Source organism: Populus euphratica, unplaced genomic scaffold (assembly GCF_000495115.2).
Source record: "Populus euphratica unplaced genomic scaffold, PopEup_1.0 scaffold353.1, whole genome shotgun sequence".
NCBI lineage: Eukaryota > Viridiplantae > Streptophyta > Magnoliopsida > Malpighiales > Salicaceae > Populus > Populus euphratica.
In genome coordinates this window covers 77,855-97,454 of record NW_011500244.1, presented here as the reverse complement: position 1 = coordinate 97,454, position 19,600 = coordinate 77,855, and the positions used below count along the sequence as shown (strand labels likewise).

General features: G+C 33.5%; 4 protein-coding genes across 9 annotated transcripts; 3 read left to right on the top strand and 1 right to left on the bottom strand.

Annotated features, from left to right (window-relative positions):
• The first annotated feature begins 1,348 nt into the window (after positions 1-1,348).
• Positions 1,349-3,135, top strand: LOC105112614 (uncharacterized). 2 transcript variants are annotated; one of them, XM_011008356.1, is made up of 3 exons: positions 1,349-2,448; positions 2,529-2,802; positions 2,887-3,135. In XM_011008356.1, exons 1-3 carry the CDS (start codon positions 1,489-1,491, stop codon positions 3,021-3,023), a joined length of 1,371 nt encoding a protein of 456 aa, XP_011006658.1. In that variant the 5' UTR covers positions 1,349-1,488; the 3' UTR covers positions 3,024-3,135. The 2 variants fall into 2 exon arrangements, with proteins under 2 accessions (XP_011006658.1, XP_011006660.1); XM_011008358.1 differs by having other exon boundaries at positions 2,529-2,791; positions 2,887-3,026.
• Positions 3,136-3,508: 373 nt separating this feature from the next.
• On the bottom strand, positions 3,509-6,500 carry LOC105112613 (sequence-specific DNA binding transcription factor). Of its 2 annotated transcripts, XM_011008354.1 has the most exons (4): positions 6,331-6,499; positions 6,240-6,299; positions 5,510-6,046; positions 3,509-4,618 (listed from the first exon to the last, which is right to left on the bottom strand). In XM_011008354.1, the coding sequence occupies exons 3-4, from the start codon at positions 6,036-6,038 to the stop codon at positions 3,774-3,776; spliced, it is 1,374 nt and encodes a 457-aa protein (XP_011006656.1). In that variant the 5' UTR covers positions 6,039-6,046; positions 6,240-6,299; positions 6,331-6,499; the 3' UTR covers positions 3,509-3,773. The 2 variants fall into 2 exon arrangements, with proteins under 2 accessions (XP_011006656.1, XP_011006657.1); XM_011008355.1 differs by lacking the exon at positions 6,240-6,299 and having other exon boundaries at positions 5,510-5,955; positions 6,310-6,500.
• Positions 6,501-12,956: 6,456 nt separating this feature from the next.
• On the top strand, positions 12,957-15,693 carry LOC105112611 (cation transport regulator-like protein 2). Its single transcript, XM_011008353.1, has 9 exons — positions 12,957-13,267; positions 13,680-13,801; positions 13,926-14,002; positions 14,186-14,242; positions 14,505-14,561; positions 14,679-14,719; positions 14,837-14,908; positions 15,025-15,104; positions 15,218-15,693. The coding sequence occupies exons 2-9, from the start codon at positions 13,693-13,695 to the stop codon at positions 15,394-15,396; spliced, it is 672 nt and encodes a 223-aa protein (XP_011006655.1). The 5' UTR covers positions 12,957-13,267; positions 13,680-13,692; the 3' UTR covers positions 15,397-15,693.
• An 832-nt stretch (positions 15,694-16,525) lies between these two features.
• Positions 16,526-19,125, top strand: LOC105112610 (AIG2-like protein). Of its 4 annotated transcripts, XR_839786.1 has the most exons (7): positions 16,526-16,670; positions 16,863-16,868; positions 17,186-17,252; positions 17,494-17,586; positions 17,893-18,179; positions 18,475-18,535; positions 18,664-18,858. XR_839786.1 is itself a non-coding variant. In XM_011008350.1 (5 exons), exons 1-5 carry the CDS (start codon positions 16,543-16,545, stop codon positions 19,026-19,028), a joined length of 330 nt encoding a protein of 109 aa, XP_011006652.1. In that variant the 5' UTR covers positions 16,526-16,542; the 3' UTR covers positions 19,029-19,125. The 4 variants fall into 4 exon arrangements, 3 of the variants coding, with proteins under 3 accessions (XP_011006652.1, XP_011006653.1, XP_011006654.1); XM_011008350.1 differs by lacking the exons at positions 17,893-18,179; positions 18,475-18,535; positions 18,664-18,858 and adding an exon at positions 18,993-19,125; XM_011008351.1 differs by lacking the exons at positions 18,475-18,535; positions 18,664-18,858 and having other exon boundaries at positions 17,893-18,443.
• Positions 19,126-19,600: the final 475 nt, after the last annotated feature.

The following is a 19,600-nucleotide window of genomic DNA, read 5'->3' as shown; positions in this document are numbered from 1 at the left end:
TTGATTTTTCTTGCCAAATAGGTGATTGATGGATATTTGAAATTAAGACAAGGTCTGTTCTTACCCTGGGATGGATGATGTCTGCCTGTAGATCTAGTCGAAGCATACGGGAACGAAGACAAGCCGGCCAAAAACAGGTTCCATGTCCTCGTGTGTTGAGCACAAATTAAGATCATAGATTCTACATCCCCACTTACGCGAGAGGAAATGCATCCTTAATATTGCACTTGCATGCTGTTTCTATATATATATATATATATATTCAACGACGAAGCGACCAAGGCACCATTATAATAATATGATTTAAGCTACTCTACTCAAAAAAATTTGAACTGATTTAACAGTTGGGTTGCAAAAATATATTTAATTATACAAAATTATCTATAAAATAATTTCACAATGAAAATTTAAATCTTTTATTTCGTTTAATTTTTATACATTATGATTACGGTTCCACGTGAAAAGATATTCCTTGTCAGGCAAGGATTGAAGAGGTTGTTTGAAGAGGTAATTAAAAACCGCTTTAAGTGTGTATGCATGGTAATATGAACTTGCTAGCTTCCACATTTCATTTGATGTGGGGTAGTGAAGTTGAATGTGTTCAATCATGGAGAGCATGCATTCAACCAAAAAAAAAAAATCTTAAGGTGACTTTAATTAATTTGAAACTCAATTAATCTGATTTCTAGCTTGAATCGAGTTTTATAATAAATAGAAAGGACTTAATTCAATTTAAGACGGTTCAAAACACATTATTTGAACTTTTTAAAAATAAAAGCGGGTTAACTTGCCCTACATTTTGTTCTACTGTGAAGATTATCGGAAAGAAAACAACAATAAACTGAAGGATCCACGACAAGATATTAAATTGATCAGCTCATCACTAAAGAGCCAAAAAAGGGTATCTACGGGACAGATGGAACCTTGGACTCCACAGGGTTGGCTTTGTGGTTGGGTCCGAATCCACCTGTGCCTCTCTAGGTCACCTGTGACTCTGTCACTCTCCCCTTGCCACCCATTATACCACGTGTCAAGCACAGTACTTCCGTCACAAGGATCACTGTTTCACATCTTTTTCCTCAATGACCGACTTGGCAACCCTTTGTTCTTCACATCATTGAAAATCTTTCGTTGATTGGCGCCAGGACAACTCTCACGAGATAACGCAAAGCCTTTCTGCTGCTTTTACATGCATCAAATGCTTGCTCTAGATACATTCTCACCTGCACTCCTCCTTTGTGGTCACAAAACAGTATAGCGGATACATGTGCATGTGTGTTTGACGTTGTTCTCATTTACTTTCAAACACTCCTGCAAGCTGAAGTCCTGCTTGTACGTGTCTTATTCTAAAAATGTTGCTTTCTTCATGCGACTATAAAGTTTTACAGTGTCACAGAGCTCCTGCTTCTATCAACTAAATTGTATATAAAATACAAGCCCTTGTCTTGCTAGCTCTCAGTCAACTGATCTCCCCCCATAACTTCAAGCATGATCAAAACCTCCACCGCTTCTGGTGACACCCTAACAGATATCCATTCCTCTGGTCGACATGTAACTTTTCCCGACGAAAACAATCAATCCAGCCAGCTGCGGGCTAGTGTACCCTTGTTACTTCAACCATCATATGCTGGATCAAAATCATTACTCTTCGATGAGCTACGTAATTTTCGAATAAGCCTTAAATGGTGTGCACTTGATCATTCCACTTGCATAGGAAAATTTGTGTCCTGCTTCATCTTCGTATTCCTTGCCATTATTCTCCCTATTGTAAGCTCCCTTTCCATTAGAGTCCCATCCTCGGTACCAGCTAATGACCCCGTTTCTTACAACAAGCTGGTGCAGCTTCCTGAGTCTGTCTTGGCTTTAATATCTTTCTTTACTCTTTTCCGTTCCTTCAAAAGGTACGGTCTGCGCCAACTCTTGTTCCTGGATGACTTACAAGAGGACTCATTGTTCATTCGACGTGGATACTCCCGCGAGCTCGATAAGGCTTTTCGGTACCTAGCCTGCATACTGTTTCCATCTTTCTTTGTCGAAGTTGCACACAAAATCATATTCTTCTCCACGGTCAAAATATGGTTACCGTGTAATGTTTTTCCTGGCAATATTCCATTGAACTCCATCATGTTTGTGTTGGTGTTGGCATCATGGGTTTATAGGACAGGAGTGTTCTTGTTGGTTTGTGTCCTGTTTCGGTTGACTTGTGAGCTCCAGATACTTAGATTTGAAGGGCTTCACAAGTTGTTCGATGGTTGTGAATCGGATGCAGGTGTCATATTTAGGGAGCATATCAGGATTAAGAAACAATTGTCCTTTACAAGCCATAGATATCGGTTCTTTATCATATCCTGTTTGGTTACAATTACAGTTAGTCAATTCGGATCATTGTGGCTGGTTTTGGGATTCAACAATATTGAGAAAAATTTCTTCAATTCCGGAGACCTTGTGGTGAGAAGTTTGCCATTCTCGTAAGTGCTTTGCAGTCTACAAGATTGATGATTTCTAATACTTTTGAGGGATTAATGCAGATTTGTTCAGCAGTTCAACTATGTGGATTCTTCTTATGTTTGCTAGGAGCTGCTAGAATCACACATAGAGCTCAAGGTATTGTGTCAATAGCAACTAGATGGCATATGATTGTTGCATCTGCATCTACCAGGATAGACCAGGGGAAAAGCCACGTGCCAGAAGCTGATGGGACACTAGAATCCAATGCCGAAGACAGCGAGTCTGATTCTTCAGATATTTTAATTGCAATTTCCTCACAGGATCCATGTTCTTTCCAAACCAGGCAAGCTTTAGGTGGGTAGAACTCGTGAACTAAGTTTTTCTCACCTGCCCTTGTTGATTTGCATATGATAACATCCACTAATGTTCTCTTTGCAGTGGCATATTTGCAACACAACAATGGGGGGATTACGCTGTTTGGATTTGCACTTGATCGAGGATTGCTTCATACTCTCTTCGCTTTTGAGTTCTCTTTGGTGCTATGGATTCTGAGTAAAGTGGTGGTTTTATCTTAGTACTTTTAGCCCACCGATGCCTAGATGTGAAAAATGTAAGGCCTTATTCTTAAGTTGTAATTCGGAATCATGTTTATTAAGAAATAATAAGATCTGCTCCCTCTTTCGTTCATGTTTCTTACTGCTAGATGAAGATCGATGGCACATCTCCATGCTTCTGCTCAGTTAAAATATTTTGTAGCCACGCATCGAGGATGTCACATTACAAAATGGATCGATTTCAAGATTGTACGATGAACACATTTCTTTTTCAAAATGATGAATTAGAAGTTAAACTTCCTGAATCCATACACGGTTATGGAATGGCAAAACAAGATTAATCTATTTATTCTTGATACCAGTAAAACCTCAACGCTTTTGTGGAGCATGGTAACTTTTATTATTTACCTTTTCGAAAAGATGACCACAGCCAGAGATTCTGGAGGATCCCTTCTTTTTTTACTTCCTTTCATCAAGACAATTCCAAAATACATAAGATTGAGACATTGAAACTGAACCCTGAAAGACATTTATGTTTTATTGGGCACCATTCAGCGCAAATTGAAAGCAGTTTTCAAGTGCTGCAACTGCACAACAGAATCTTTTGGTTCATTTCTACATCATGCTAACCAGTAAAATCCTCTACATCATGCTAACCAGTAAAATGCTTCACATCAACCTGAAGGAGAGGGAGCTATCTTATTCCCGACTATCCCAGTCATGGACCTAATGGTATCTCATGAGAGGAAGATTTAAAATCTGATGCACCAACTAGTCACATTCTTGGAGAAGACAAGGGAACTGGCTAATACTGTTGACAATATTTTGAAGGCATGCAATAAGCTTGTCCCCTTGGCTTCTTATAAGGTCAGTTTTGAAGCCCTCGATGTTCTTTGAATCGGCAGCTTCGAGGTCTGCCATCTCAGGAAAGTTGCCATTAACTACGGCCTGGATCATTTCAGCATTCTCATGAAGTTTTTCCACCATCATTTGCTTCATCTGTTCTGTGCTGGGCATTTTCTTTTTACATCCACGATGGATTTTAGGCTTTTCATCCCCATGGGCATTTTGAGAATTTTCTTTTCTACAGCTTTTCTGAGGCTTTTCTTCCATGTGACTTTCCTGAAGTTGTGTTTCTGCAAGGATTGACTGAGGCTTTTCATTTGTGCAGGATGTCTGATGATTTTCTTCCAAATATCTTTTCTGAGTTTCCTCTTCTAAATGGATTGTCTGAGGCTTTTCCTTTGAGCAGCATGGCTGAGGGTGCCCTCCCGCAGGGCTTTCCTCAGGTTCTTCTTCTGCATGGATAGTATGAGGCTCTTCTTCTGCACAACTTTCCTGAGGATCCTCTTCTGCATGGATTGTCTGAAGCTTTCCCTCAGCGTCGTATATCTGAGTACTTTCTAGCACCTGACTTTCCTGATGTTCTTCTTCAGCATGGACTCTCTGAGGCTTTTCCACTGTGCAATATATCTGAGAATTTTCTTCCACGCATCTTTCCTGAGGTTTCTCTTCTGCATATATTGTTTGAGAGTTATCCTCACTGCAGCATTTGTGTGTCGTTTTTTCCATAGGGGTTTTCAGAGACTTTGACCGCCACCTTTGTTTCTTGGTCCCTGAGAGTCAAAGGAGATTGTAAGAGCACAGCTGGAAATATAGCCTATCACCTCACTCAAAAGCAGCTCTACTGTCATGCTTTCACAGGTCCAAGAACAACAAAGCATAACCACAATTCATTTACTATGACCAGGATAAATAGCTCAAGCAACTTGAGCAGCTATGCCATCAAATGTACTAACCTAATTTTTATAGTCTCCGCCATAAATTCATGGCATTCTTGATACAGCAATTTGAATATAATCTGACCTTTATTTATATGCAGTTTCCATGATGGCAGTAACCCAGGTGATGCAAATGCATTGCCATTTATTTCGATCTCGTAATTTCAGAAAACATAGAAGAAGTTTATATGGAAGCATCTATGGGTCCTACTAAAATGAAAATTAAATCAAATCGTTACATGCTAGTGTAGGCTAGTGTGCTATAGAAATGAACTTAATAGGGAGAGAAAACATGTGGTTATGAAAATGCAGCTGAAACATTACAAATTACATTACAAAATCAGCAAACACAGCTGCAGATGGTAATAAATATGTTGGTTTCAATATTACCAGGTATCTCCTGGGGAAACATCAGACAAAATGGAATCCAACACGTTCACTTCGAATTAGAAGACATACGAACTTCAGAAATTATCTTTTGAGGTTCAAGCAGAAACTTCTGTCCTGTGACCTAGAGTAGCTTATTTCATAATTTCCACAACAGAATTCCAAAATCAAACATTCAAGAACTTTCGTGACACATCTAAAGTGAAATAGCAATTGCACTAACACGAACAAAGACAGGATTAAAACTTGATCATCAACAATGCAAAGTCACATTCATAATTACCAAGTTAATTAGCAATAACTGAAATCACAGCATGCTAAATTGGGGATGAAGCATACCCGGGTTTGTTATTGCATGAAGCAAGTCAGGCTTTTCAGAGTCAGTATCTGGATCTGGATCCGGATCCGTATCTGGGTGTTCCTTGTGGCACCACATATAATCATCAATAGCTCTGTAAACTTCATCATTAAAATTCTCTGGAAGTCCGAACTCCTTTCTCCTTTCACTCTCCAAAGACCAATAGAAGTCACTTCGGGACTCAGACTCCTTGTCCCAATTTTTAATCAGGTTGTACTCATTAACCAAAGAGTTCCACTTAGTCCGACATTGATTCAGATTCCGGGCAACATCCAGGACAACGCAGTTATCGACAATGATCTTCCATTTCTGATAGGTAGATAAAGCTTTCAAGCAATCCTTTTCAACAGCAGCGATCTCATTCACTAGAATCAACGCTTCTTTAGTTGTCCACTCCGGGGATACCTGAGAACGCGTGCGTGGAGTGCTGGAAGAAACACGCAATTGATTATTATTCTTGCTCTCTCGTTGTTCCTTTCTACGCTTCTTCTTATTAACAATTACCTCCATTTGAACCTCTGCCATGTTAATTAAGTTAAAATAAATCAAACCCATTTCTCCAAAAAGCTTATCAAGTTCTTCACTTTTTGTCATTCAGAAACTAACCCATAATTTTTAACCAAAAGTATAAAAAAAACGGTGCAAGTGGAGAGACATGCTGATCAAGTAATATAAAGAGAGGCAATTGGATTTTTCTTTAAGAGAGAGTACCAGAAGAAAGGAGAGTAACGGTGCAGAGATCAGCCGCACCGTTTCAGAGTGGCAGTGCTGCCAGCCGCGCCGTTTCAGAGTGGCAGTGCTGATGTCCATTCTACTGCGGAGAGAATGAGTGACGGGGCTTGGAGGCGAGGGAGGGCCTTCGGGTTGAGCTCATGGTGGTGCTCCTGTCCCTGTGTCTTGTGGAGCCCAGAGTGTGAACGAGAGCGGGTGAGATTTTAGATCTATCTTGCTCTGCTCTCTAGGGATTGCCAAAAAACTTTAATAATATATATATATTATGGGTTGTTTTACTGGTTATAAATTTAACAGATTATATTAGCGAAACAGAATTAGGTATTTCAATTTTATTGTTTTATGTGGTGATGGCTACATTAAAATTAGGATGTGTTTGGTATTGTGATTGCTATTGTGGTTGTAATTATAATTTGAAAAAAATTATTTTATAAAAAATATTTTTAGTTGGGATTGGTTTGAAAAAATATATGTTTGGTTAAAACTGTGGTTGAAATTGAAATTAAGCAAAAAGTAATTTAATGTTTTTGGTTAATAGTGTTTTTTAAATTGAGGTTATAAAATAATTTTAAAAAATTATTATTAATATTGATAGTTTTTAATTTAAATATTATAAATTTAACTATTGTTATTAAATTATGAAATAAATAATATTTTATATAAATTATTTTTTATTATTCCATTAAACTATCTACAATTCCATCATGTATGAAATACATCCGACAAGAACTATATTTTTTTTTTGTTTTTTAAGCACGCAACAATATCATGTATAATATAATCAGGAAAAAAATTGAGATTGCGATTAAATTCTGCAAATGTTACGTCATTAAGCGATCTCTGTCTAATTTATATAGTGTCATTGAATAATGTTAAACACTAATTTTTTGAATAAAACATAATTAAAAAATAAAAAATAATTTTTATTTTTTATTTTACTGGGTCGAACTTAATTCAATGTATTTTAAGCTTGGGACCGGTCCGACCAGAATACTATAGCTGGCTATACTGTTCACGTGAACAGTGCATGATGCTGCATTGTTCCTTCTAACCATAATAAAAAATATTATAAGAGTGGTCTTTCATTTCTTTTATGAACAAATAGGAGAACTCAACGAATTAATTAGCAGGAAACGTGCAGAAAGTAGTATTTATTTGCCTTTTTTTCTCCTGCGTTTTAAATGTAAAGATAATATGGGACCCATAAATAGTAAGTTCCTTTTTTTCTTTACCAAACGGGTTGCATCTGCGTTTTAAAACGCAGATGCAACCTCATTACCAAACGCCTTCTAGACATGCAGTCCCGCATGCCATGTCGTTAGGGCAATATAAAATAGAAATATAAAATGAAAGAAAGAGGCAAGCCCAATGTGCTTTAGCTTTCTGAGCCCAAAAGGCTACAGCCTGCCTATTAGCTTTTTGAATCCATCACAGGTAAGAGGTTACACTACAAAACTTTCCGTTTGTCATCCGTCTGGTCTTGCCTTTCCCATCCATTTTCCACCGCCCGTGGTATATCGTAATTTGTACTTCAACCCCTTTTTTAAACTAGAAAGGTTTTCCATGATAGTAATATGTTAAAATATTATGCTAATAGTTGCTATTTATTTAAAATATTTTTTATTTTGAAATATATTGAAATATTTTTTATTTTTCAAGATTTAACATCAATACATTAGAATAATTTTAAAATTAATTTAAAAAAAAAAGAAAAAAACAATCCAACTACAAAAATAAACCATGCCTAGCGAGAACATCAACGTCACGTCCTTGGATGAAAACGCAATATGTTGCCATCACCCCATATCCATATTTACAAGAAATCTATATGGCGTTGATATTCATTGGAGCACCATTTACCATACATAGTCATTAAAAAGATTGTTGAGGTGTAAGCTTTTTTCCAATTTATTTCAGTATAGTAAAAAACATTCAAGATCATAATTTGTTGTAGATGGTGTATGATGATCGTTTTTTTTTTCTTTTTTTTTTTTTGTGGGGTAAGATGCATGATTGTTTTTTTTCTTCTATTTTTTTTCTTATTCTTTTTATTTTCTATTTTGATTGTGCTAATTTTATGAATATTTTGTTTATTTTCAATTTAGTTTTTTAATTTTTTTATATGTTTCTTGATTTTGATCTCTATTTTTTTTCTTATCTATTAAAATTTTATTGGCTTTTAATTTCATCATTCAATCAAAATTATTTATTATTTATTTTTTTAATTTTAGTCCTCGTTCTTATTATTTCTTATTTCATTCTTATTCCTAATATTAAAAAATTATTTGTTTTCAATCTAGCCCTGTAATAATAATTTTTTATTTTGATCATTATTTTTTAATTTTTAATTTATTTTCTTGATCATTTTGTTAAAATTTTATATGCTTTTAGTTTCATTATTTGATCAAATTTAGCTTCATGTTGTTTTATTTTTGTTCAATTTAACCTTAATTCTTTTGATTTGTTTTTCATTATGATAATGTTATTTTTCAATCAAATTTTACCTTTCAATTGAAAAAATAAATTGCCTTCTAATTACTTTTTAATTTATTTTCATCCTCATTCTTTTAATTATTTTTTTCAATCCTTTTATGTTATTGATTTTTTTTTCTGGTTTCATATTTTGATTTTTGACTTGTCAGGGATTCAACTTTATTTTTTTCTACATGTAGTGTTTTTGATCTAATAACCTAAATCATGAATTTAAAAAGTTAATCTTTTTCAACGTATATTTTTTGCTCCTTTTCTTTTATAATCTTATTATTATGCATCAATTTTTTTAATATTATTTTTGTGGTTATCTTTGATTTTTTATAAGTTTACTACGATTTTATGATTAAAGTCACGAGTTTTGCATATAATTTTTAAATAAAAAAAAAATATTTTGTTCATGTTTAATTTTTGAAGATATTGTTTTAACTCTCTCTCTCTCTCTCTCTCTCTCTCTCTCTCTCTCTCTCTCACACACACACACACACACACACACACACACACACACACGCATGCATATATATATATATATTATGTGTGTATGTTTTATACAAATTAACTTTATCACAGTTTTGTGATTCAGGTCATGGGTTTTATATGTTTTTTTTAGATAAAAGCTTTTTCAAAAAATTGTTTTATTGATATTTGATTTTTTAAGATATTTTTTAAATTTATTTATTTATTTATTTTATAAAAATAAATTTTATTTTTAAAAATAAAAAACATTAATTGTTTTTTAAAAAAATTTATATGTTTGACATTAAGTAATATTTTTTCAAGGGTGTGGATTTATTCATCTAGTTTCATTTATGTTTTTATTTTTATTATTTTTTATTGATTTAAATAAATAAGCTTAATAAATATAATTCGCTAAATGTATTATTTTTTGTGATTGAATATTTTAATCTATATTTATTTTTTAATTTTTTTGTTATTGTTAACAATTATTTTTATTTACATAAATAATTATTCATTTATTTAATTATATACCTTCACAAATTTTTCAGTCCGTACTTTAAAATTTCTGAAGTAAAAAATAATATCAAAATAGCATGCATATCTATTTTTTTAAAAAAAAATTACAAAATACTGATTAAATAACAAACACGTCCAATAAAATAATAATCAAAATAAAAGTGCAAGAGTTCTCGTACCCATTTATTGGAGCACCAATATATATATATATATATATATATATATATATCACACAACAACGTGTCTAGCAAAATCTAAATATCAAGCAATATATCCCATCAAAAGTTGACTTCTGGTACACCGGGAATCAAGCAAGTTTGTCCTTCGATGCTAAAACCTAGTTATTTATTCAATAGTCAAACGTTATCGTGTTATTTGAATTGAAATAATTATTAAGAATATAATTTGAAATTAAAACTTCTCGAGCAATCATAATGAACTATGAAGTGAAAATAAATAAAATTCAAACCTTCAGCTTAAAAATAAATGCTTTATGTATAAAAATATCGTATAAAAAAAGAGCAATAAATGTATTGATTTTGTTCCATTTTAACTCAGTATAAAAATAAATGGGGCATAACAATTATATAAATAATTGTATATAAATTTTACACTTAATGGATTTCATCAAGCATAGTTTTAAAATTTAATCAAGTATTGATCTGTATAAATCTCAAGTTCCTGACTAATTATACTTGGTCAATTTTCCTCTTATTTTTATTAACATTCAACCTAATCTAAACTCTGGATTTTGAGCCAACATGTTAAACATTGCTTACAATAACTCGTTTTCCCTTTACCGTTCAAAATATTATCATAGGCCAAATCAAATTAAACCCTAAAAAGTTAAATTAAATGTTGCTAGCATTTTTTCAAAGATAAAAATTAACAATGCCATATAAACATTTATTTTTTATTAAAAATTATTTTTTATATTTCAGATCGTTTTAATATGCTGATCTCAAATATAATTTTTTAAAAATAAAAAATATTATTTTAATATATATTTTTTAAAAAAATTACTTTAAAAAACAATATCAACTATATTTTTAAATAAGCTATAATAAAATATTAATTATTCATTAATTACAGCTTATCATTTATCACCTAACACATCAGTTTCATATAATTTCATATTAATTAATAACAATATATACATAGACGACACATACAATTTGTTGTTAACAATTAAAATATTAAATATAAATCATTTAAAATTTTAATAAATAAAATTTATTTTTATTTAAATACTTGACTTTTATTTTTTAAATATAAATATAATACATAAAGATAATGCTCAGCTGGAGTTGCCTTGAGAAATTTTATTATAATCAAAGAATAACTAGTTAACTAATGATATATTTTTTAATTTTTTTGTTTGAAGAAACAAAAAATAAAATCCACAATCCACTAAAAATAATAAAAACATATTCATATATAATATAAATTTTATTTGTATATATTTATTTATTTTTGAAAATGAATTTTAAAAGATAGCTAATAAATATATCACTAATTGAAACCGTGAAATTTAGGGACTTGGGATTAGCTATGTGCCGTAAATAACTAGATATCAGGGGAGATTTTACTTTGAAAGCTGAGTAAAACGGAAGGAGTGGACGATGTCTAGGTTCAACGAACCTGCGAACGGATTTATTAATTTACTTCAACGGGCTCCTGCTTGTTTTTTTTTTGACGAGGGCATGACGTTATTTATTGCAAGCTTTAAATGACGAGGGTGCCGGCAAGGTAGCCCTTTCCATCTAAAAGTCAGTCCAGATTCAATGTACCTGGAAAAATGGAGAATTGATGGATATATGATTTGATTTCATGCTAGCATACATCATCCATCATCATGTATCAATTGATAATTATTAAAAAAAAATAACACCATGATGGATTAATTACTAATCTTTTATTAATTAATCTACGAGGTTTATTAAAAATAAAAAGATACAGTAACGATATTGTATCTATCTGTTTTTTTTTTTTAAAAAATAGATATATGAGAGGGAAACAAATTATTAGTGTAAATATTTTTATTATTTTTAGTTAGTTATAAATTTTATTTTTTTATTGTCTCCTTGTGTTTTTTTTCGAAGTTAGTCTTAAAAAATAATAACTAAAATGTTACTTGTTATTCATTGAGCAATAACAATTAATTTTGTTTTGGTTTGGTTTCAAATAAAAAATAATCAAGTTAAATTTTAGTTTTTTAAAAATTCAAAGTTGAAATGAATTTAAAACCAATTTTAATTGACTAGTTTTGATACATTAATTTATTTTTATTTCAAATTGTTAAAGCCAAAATTGCTACACTTGGATTGAATTTTTGCTTGGGAGAGATTCAAGTTATTATTATTGGATAAAAAATTTAAAAATTATAGCAAAATTGTAACTTTCATGAGCATAAAAGGAGAAATTAAAGAAAATAAAACAATAAGATTAATTATATGGAGTAGCCATTTTTTCTGGGATGAACTTTTCCATATTATCTTAAACTTAAGGCAGTGAAATCTTTTTTCTAAATTCAAGATAAATCTCATCTTGTTATTGCCAATAAAAAAACAACATCAAATGATATCTATAATATTCCAAGCTAATGTTGATAGACAAGGGACAAAATTCACATATATTTCCTTACTAGTTATTTATTATTCATAAATAAATATTTTTTTATATGTAAATTACTTAATTTTGTCGTGTAATATTAGAGATATATAATTACTACGTGTTTGGTGATGCAATGCATGATATATTTACAAAAGTATTTTTTAATTAAAAATATATTAAAATAATATTTTTTAAATTTTTGATATTAGAATATTAAAATCATTAAGAATCACATAAAAAATATTAATTTAATATTTTTTTATAATAAAATATAATTTTTATAAATACTTTAAAAAATATGCTGAATCATGTTACCAAATATAACATTAATATTGGTGGACCAATAGTACTCAATACTACTAGTAGAAAGAAATTTACGGTCATGGTCGTTAATTTCAGGGCTTGTGGTGCGCGCAAGTTGGCCCGGACACTCACGTTAATCTAAAAAAAAATTTACGGTGACATAGAATGGTGTAATTACACATGCTTCTCCTCAAATTACATTGTTTTATATTTTTTTATTTAGAAAAATAAATTATTTTTCTTTTTGTGAAAAAAGAAAAAGAAATGCATGCAAAACATATGCATACATAAAAAAACACCGGTGGCATTGGCATGGGATGGGATGGAGGAGTGGAGAGTAGGGAAGGCACAACAACTTGAAGCAACCTCTCACCGTTCTCTCCTCTCCTTCCTCAATAAATAGGGTCTCTCTTTGTCCCCATCTCTCAATCCCTTTCTCCTAAAAAACGAGAAGCCACGAGAGAGAGAGAGAGTCCTTTAAATCCGGTTTTCATCTCTCTCCCTTGTTGTTTCCTCTCTCTATCAGCCAGCCATTGCCCTTCTTCAGCCACCGTCTTCATAAATCTCAGTTTTCTCCCTCTTGGACTTGGGTCACGCAACACTGTCTCCATTTTGCTCCACTCCTTGTAAGACCCATCTCTTTGGCCTTTCCTGTTCGACTTCATCTTTTGTTGTCTCAGATTTCCGTTTCTTGTATTTTGTCTTTCCTGTGACTTTAACAATGTCTGTCATTTATTGTCTTTTTAATCGACTTATTACCAGCCAGTGAAATTTTCCAACCTTGATTTTATCGTGTAATCTAACTTTTGCTTCTGTCTAGTGCGGTGTACCCGAAAGTGAGAATCTTTTGTCAAGGGAAAATATTTCTGATCTATGTTATAAATGCAAGCAGTAATGCACCATAGAATTGGAACTGTTTTTATTTGATTTTATGTTGATCCTTTGATTTTGGGGAACAGGACAATCAAAACTACTGTTATTGGTGTTGACTAAAATTCTGATGATATTGTTAATTGTGTGAATGGAATGATTTCTCAGGAAATAAGCAAAAATGGTTTTCTGGGTTTTTGGCTATGGTTCATTGGTGTGGAACCCAGGTTTTGAATATGATGAGAAAGTGATTGGCTTTATCAAGGACTACAGGCGTGTTTTTGATCTTGGTATGTTTCTTCTCTATTAATATATTAATTTGAAGTCTTTTTGTCAATTATAGTAATAATCTTGAGTTTTTATAGTCTTAATTAGCTCAGCTGTTATTAACAAATCTCATCATCTGTACGCCAGCTTGCATTGATCACAGAGGTACACCTGAAAGTCCTGCAAGAACTTGCACGTTGGAAAATGTTGAAGGAGCTATTTGCGTAAGCACTACAGCTTAGCAACTTTCTCAAGCCTTTTAACTGGTTTTGTTAGCGGTGATGGTCAGCCAAAAATGCTCGTCTTTTTCAGATTAAATTTTGCAGAATTACTCTCTAGTAATTTGTTAGTATCGATAGACTTGTGTTTTTCCTTGTTTCTTATTCCTCCCTTTTCTTTTCTTGTAGTGGGGAGCTGCTTATTGTGTTCGGGGAGGTGCCGAAAGGGAAAGATTGTCAATGGAGGTACGTCCCGTTGCTGTATTTACAGCTTGACATTGCTTAGATTGTGCAGAACAGGTTATAAATAATTTGATGGGAGAAATGTAGGTGGTATGATCTCAAATGGAGTGGCATAACTAAGGCAATTAATTTGAAACTCATATGCCTATTCACTTAAAATCAGCTCATTCATTATGAACTGGGAAATCTTTTCCCTTCGTTACAGGAGCAGCTACTGATTATAATTTCTTGCACGTATTGACATTGATGTGCATTACTTCTGTAGTATTTGGAAAGGAGAGAATGCGAATATGATAAAAAGACCCTCGTAGACTTTTACAAGGTAAGATAATGGTTTATTTTTTATTGAAGTTTCTGAATTTGCCAATTGATTTTTAGGTTTGTCTTTGTGCTCTCTGCCCTCTTATTTCTAATCCATTTGCGCGTTTCCTCCGTATAGGAAGGGGAACCCTCAGAGCCTGCTTTAACTGGAGTTATAGTGTTAGTTTATCACTCGGCGTCTGTGATTTCATTCTGTTTTAGCTAAAAGAGACAATGTCTATAATATTCATCTTCTTTTTGCACGATTTTCTTAAAAGAATGTGTTCATGTGTGCAGTTTTACTTCCACTCCAGACAAATTATCAAACAAGTACTACCTTGGGCCTGCCCCGTTGGAGGAAATGGCTAGGTATGTTTGATGACACAATCTATTCCTGTAGAACCATCATTTATATGCTTGCATGAAGTACTGTCCATAAACAATTACATTATAAATCCTTTTGTAACGTAATTGTAACGTTTCAGACAAATTGCAACTGCTCATGGACCATGCGGGAACAACAGAGACTATCTGTTCTCGCTAGAAAGAGCCATGTTTGCTATAGGTAAGATTTTTCTCCTTTGTGTACACTTATAATTCACAATGAATACACCATGTTAAGTGCATGCCTGTCCTTGAATTTGTTTTTGCTAATAATGCACCTGAATGTGTAAACAGGTCATGAAGATGACACGGTGATTGAACTGGCAAAAGAGGTGAGGAAGGTTCTGGGAACTAAAGGGAATGGAATTCCCGTGGAGAAGAAGATATCTGGGTCATCCCCAGCTGCTCTCAAATCCCACATGCCAGCCCATCAACTTCGTTCGCTTCAAGAAGCAGTCGTGATGGACTCTTAAAGGTGGAAGACCAATCAGAGATTAAAACAAAACTTCAATAACCCAGTTACACTATTTCTGAATCTTCTGTTGGCCTTCTCAAACCAGAGAAGAGTTGTTCTTTGTAGTAGTCTGTCTAGCCTTTTGACAATGCCGTATCTCTAACCTTGGTTAGTTTAGGTTCGAATTCGGAGCATAGATGATACTCAATTCTTATTAGCCAAATGGCTGGAAAAGAGTAGTAGGTGACGGGACAACAAATGTTATGCAACCTTTTATTTTCAGTGAAGAGAATAGTGAACAATTTAATATCCTTTCCTTCATGTGAGGGTCTATGTATTTGGATGTTTGATTCGATTTTTAATTTTGTTTGGGATCAAAAGCAGAACGCTTTGAAAATCTCCTCAGGGTGAAAAAATGGGAGACCAGGAAGGAGTCTCTGGGTTTGAATGCAGATGCAGATGGAGTCGAAGTGGTCACTGGTCAGTAATGATCTTCTTCATGATTCCGATGTCTAGAAAGTCTCTGAATTAATGTTGTTTTTATTTTCAACCAACAAATTTGTAATACCAAAAGACGGGGAAAAAGAAGAAGAGAGAAACAAGAGAGAATCACATCTGATCTGACGAGGAGGAAATTGTTTATTGTGCTAAAAAGTGAAAAATAATGGAGTTCTTAACTTCGTTGATTGGGCTCACATGAATCACCATTCAATAGCTTTGAAAATTGTGTCTCTCCAGTCTTTCACCAAATAAGGATTAGGTTTTTAACTTTTTTATAAAAATAAAATAATGTATTTTTAATTTTTTTTAAAAAATATTAAGACAATATTATTATTTTATATTTACCTAACTTGCTTAACCAATAACACTAGCTTTGAACCGGTACAGAAATGTCATAACTTTATCTCTAATAAATGGATTAAAAAAGAAAAACCACTCAAACAAATCCCAATCTTGCAAAGCTATTGAGAATATTAAAACACCCAAAGGCCTTCAATCAATCGAATACTGTGCGTGCGAATAATAAGGGCAACATTTCCTAATCTTGTACTTCGAGGACCAAAATGAAAGTTTCATATCACAAACGAGTGTCCTCTCCCTTGTGGCCATAGATATGCAAGGACACCATTTTGTCTTGTCCTGTAGTTCTTCGGCAGCCATAGCAATGGCAGCAGCAGCAGCAGGCAATCAGGTCCACAACGTGTTTGTCTACGGCAGCCTGCTCGCTGATGACGTTGTTCGTGCCCTCTCGAGTCGCATCCCTCAATCCTCTCCAGCCATCCTCAACGGCTAGTCTGTCTCTTTCTCTCTCTTTAACTTAAATTAGCCTGTGATTTCATTTCATACCACCTCTTCCTCCCAAAGTTTCTAATTCTTCTTTTTTTCAATTTTATTAATGTTAGTTCAAACGGATCATAACCAACGATTTATTTTTTATTAAATTCCTTTTTGTTTAGCATAATCTTCGCCGTTGTTGTGTTGTAGTCACAGGTTGTTACGTGTGAGACACTTAACGATCCTGTAACTATGGAGTTCTGCAGGTGTGCAGGGATGAATTGAAGGATGGCCAGAGTCTGTTTGCAATAGATGTACGTTATATACTTCCTCCTATAACAGAATTGTAACAGAATGAAAAGCCTTACTGAAACGGTGAGTAGAGACTCATCCAAACGATGAGTTTCAATAACAACAAAACGGTGCGTTTAAAGACAAATTAAAACGGTGCAGTTTATAGCAATTGACCAGTAGCTTTCATTTGAATTAATGCCCGCCATTATCTTCTGCTCCTTCTTCAGCTTGTAACACAGGTTTAGCATAAAAGGGCGTGTCTACCCTGCAATTTTACCTGTGGAGAGCAAGAAAGTCTCAGGCAAGGTCTGTTCAATACCTCAATGTTTCACTGCTGTATTGAAGTCCTAATTTTTTACTTCTTTAATCTTAGCAATCATTTAATTTTCTTATGAACTCAAGTTTTGGTCGGTGCCGTTTGTGTGTGCGTGTGCTGTTTGGTTAAATTCAATAAACATGCAATGATATATGTTTATATTTTCTTCGTGGTGATTTTGATTCTTCTATCGTAAACAGCATCCAATGTAATGGGTTCCTTTTAATCCAGGTTCTACATGGCATCACGGATCCAGAATTATACATTTTAGATGAATTTGAGGATGTTGAGTATGAAAGAGTCACTGTTGATGTTTCTTTGATGGTAAGTGAGTTCAATTCAAGGAATCTTTAATGCTTTCTTATCACATATTAAAATGGGATGTCCATGCTTCACTGATTGCATGCACTTCTTGTTTGCTAAGAAGGTGAGCTGCCAATTCCTTCTCGGCAGGATTGGAATTGAATGTGAAGAACATTGCTGATCATGAACAATCCTTTTTTTTTTTTTCAATTAAAGAACAATCGATTAAGTGGCATGTCGCCCTTTTAGTTTTATCATACTTTTCCTTAGATTAGACATTCAAAGTTGAATAGTTTCTCACGAGTTTTGAAATTTTATCTTTTCCAGGTAGCTGCTATAGGCATTGGTCTGGGGTAAAAAAGGTTCAAGAGGAGGGGAATGCTAGAATATGAATCGCGAACCATGAGTTCCATTTTTGCTTTCAGCAAGTAGCAAACAGCAAAAAGTGAAACATTAAGGCAATGGTGGATGGCTTTGTTTCGTACCCCGATTGTGGTGTCAAAGTCTTGATCAGTCCAAGCTAGTTTCCTTTTTTTCACCATCCAATAAATTCCGTTAATTAATTGGTCGCTGCCAGGGACAAATAACCTCGTTTGCAAATTGAAATGGAATAGGTACTTCCCTATCGTCATTTCTGCTCTGAGATTGTAATTATCATCATAATCCTTTTTAGGCTGCTAGAATAGGCTGCATGTCTTTCTTTTCCTAACATGGTAGCTATTTTTATTCTTTGGCCATTTGTCTTGAAGTTACACTCATTGAACTCTCAAGCCTATTACCAAGGGCTTGTTGTGCTTCGTGCTGAAGTACTTTTGCTCTAAAACTGTGAGAATCTAGTAGTCTAAAAATGATAAATCTTGTCATCGTACCTGTTCTTAGTCTTTGTTGTTCTTTTTGGATTTCGAGGAGGCACAAGGACAAATCTCTTCATGCATAATCAAAAGTATCAGTCTTAGCGCAACCCCAAAAGGTAAGAGAACGAGATGGAGTCGAGGTTATCATGCTTTCATGCCTGGTCAACAACAGTATTATCTTGTTAAGAAATGTACTTGTAGATTTGTCATGGCTGCGTCATTTGGTGAAGTCGCTGTGTCTCAGGATATGCGAGCTCAAGATGGAATCAGGCCTACACCTAGGTTCTTTCGTTTCTTTCTTCAATAAAAATACGCTAGGCTTTGTTGTAAATCTGCTGGATGATCTTAACGGTAGTGGAGGACCTGCTGTGCATTTAAGACTGTCTGCTCTGGAAGGGGTGATAAGAAAATGAGAAATAGAGATACTAGGATTTTATTCCATGTTGTTTTAGGTTAGTGCTGGGCAATGCATCGCCATTGATGCTCCAGTCAATATTTCTGATGACTTAATGGCTACATTTTCCTTTACTCTATTTTCATGCTTGCTTATTTGTTTTTACTGTTTGTCAAAAGGAATGGAAAAGGACACGGATGGAGGATTTTGCCTAGATGTCTGCTGAGTTTAGGCAAGATCTTGAGCTGCCTGAATCAAAGACAAGAATAGCCCCTTATGAAGAATCCTTCTATCAGCAGGATGGCGGTCCTCTCCTCATGCCCTGAAAATGTTCATTCTTCTGCACAGTTATTGAAGGCAGAAGCAACAGAAACCTTTGATTAGCCGTTTGTCTACGCGTTAGCGATAGTATTTCTTAAAAGACACTAATTAGCCGTTTGGTTACAAATCGATAAAAAATAAAAAATGTGGATCCCCTCATTTATATGCGGCAGAAACTCGATTTTTAGGAAGCACTGTTTTTTCGCAAGTTTCAACTTTAATTTATTTGTATTGTTCACGTTAATAGTATAAGTAATAGTATAATTTATTTATACTCTTGGTAAGAAAATTGTATTCTTCACTGTACTGTTCATAATTTTTTTCCCAGTTTAATAATTTTTTTTTTAAATTTAGGTTAGAATGAATTAAATTCACTCATTCTATTACATGAATAATTTTTTTTTAAAAAAACTAGTATAAATTGAATTAAATTTACTCGCGCCGTAATATTAATTTTATACTTGAT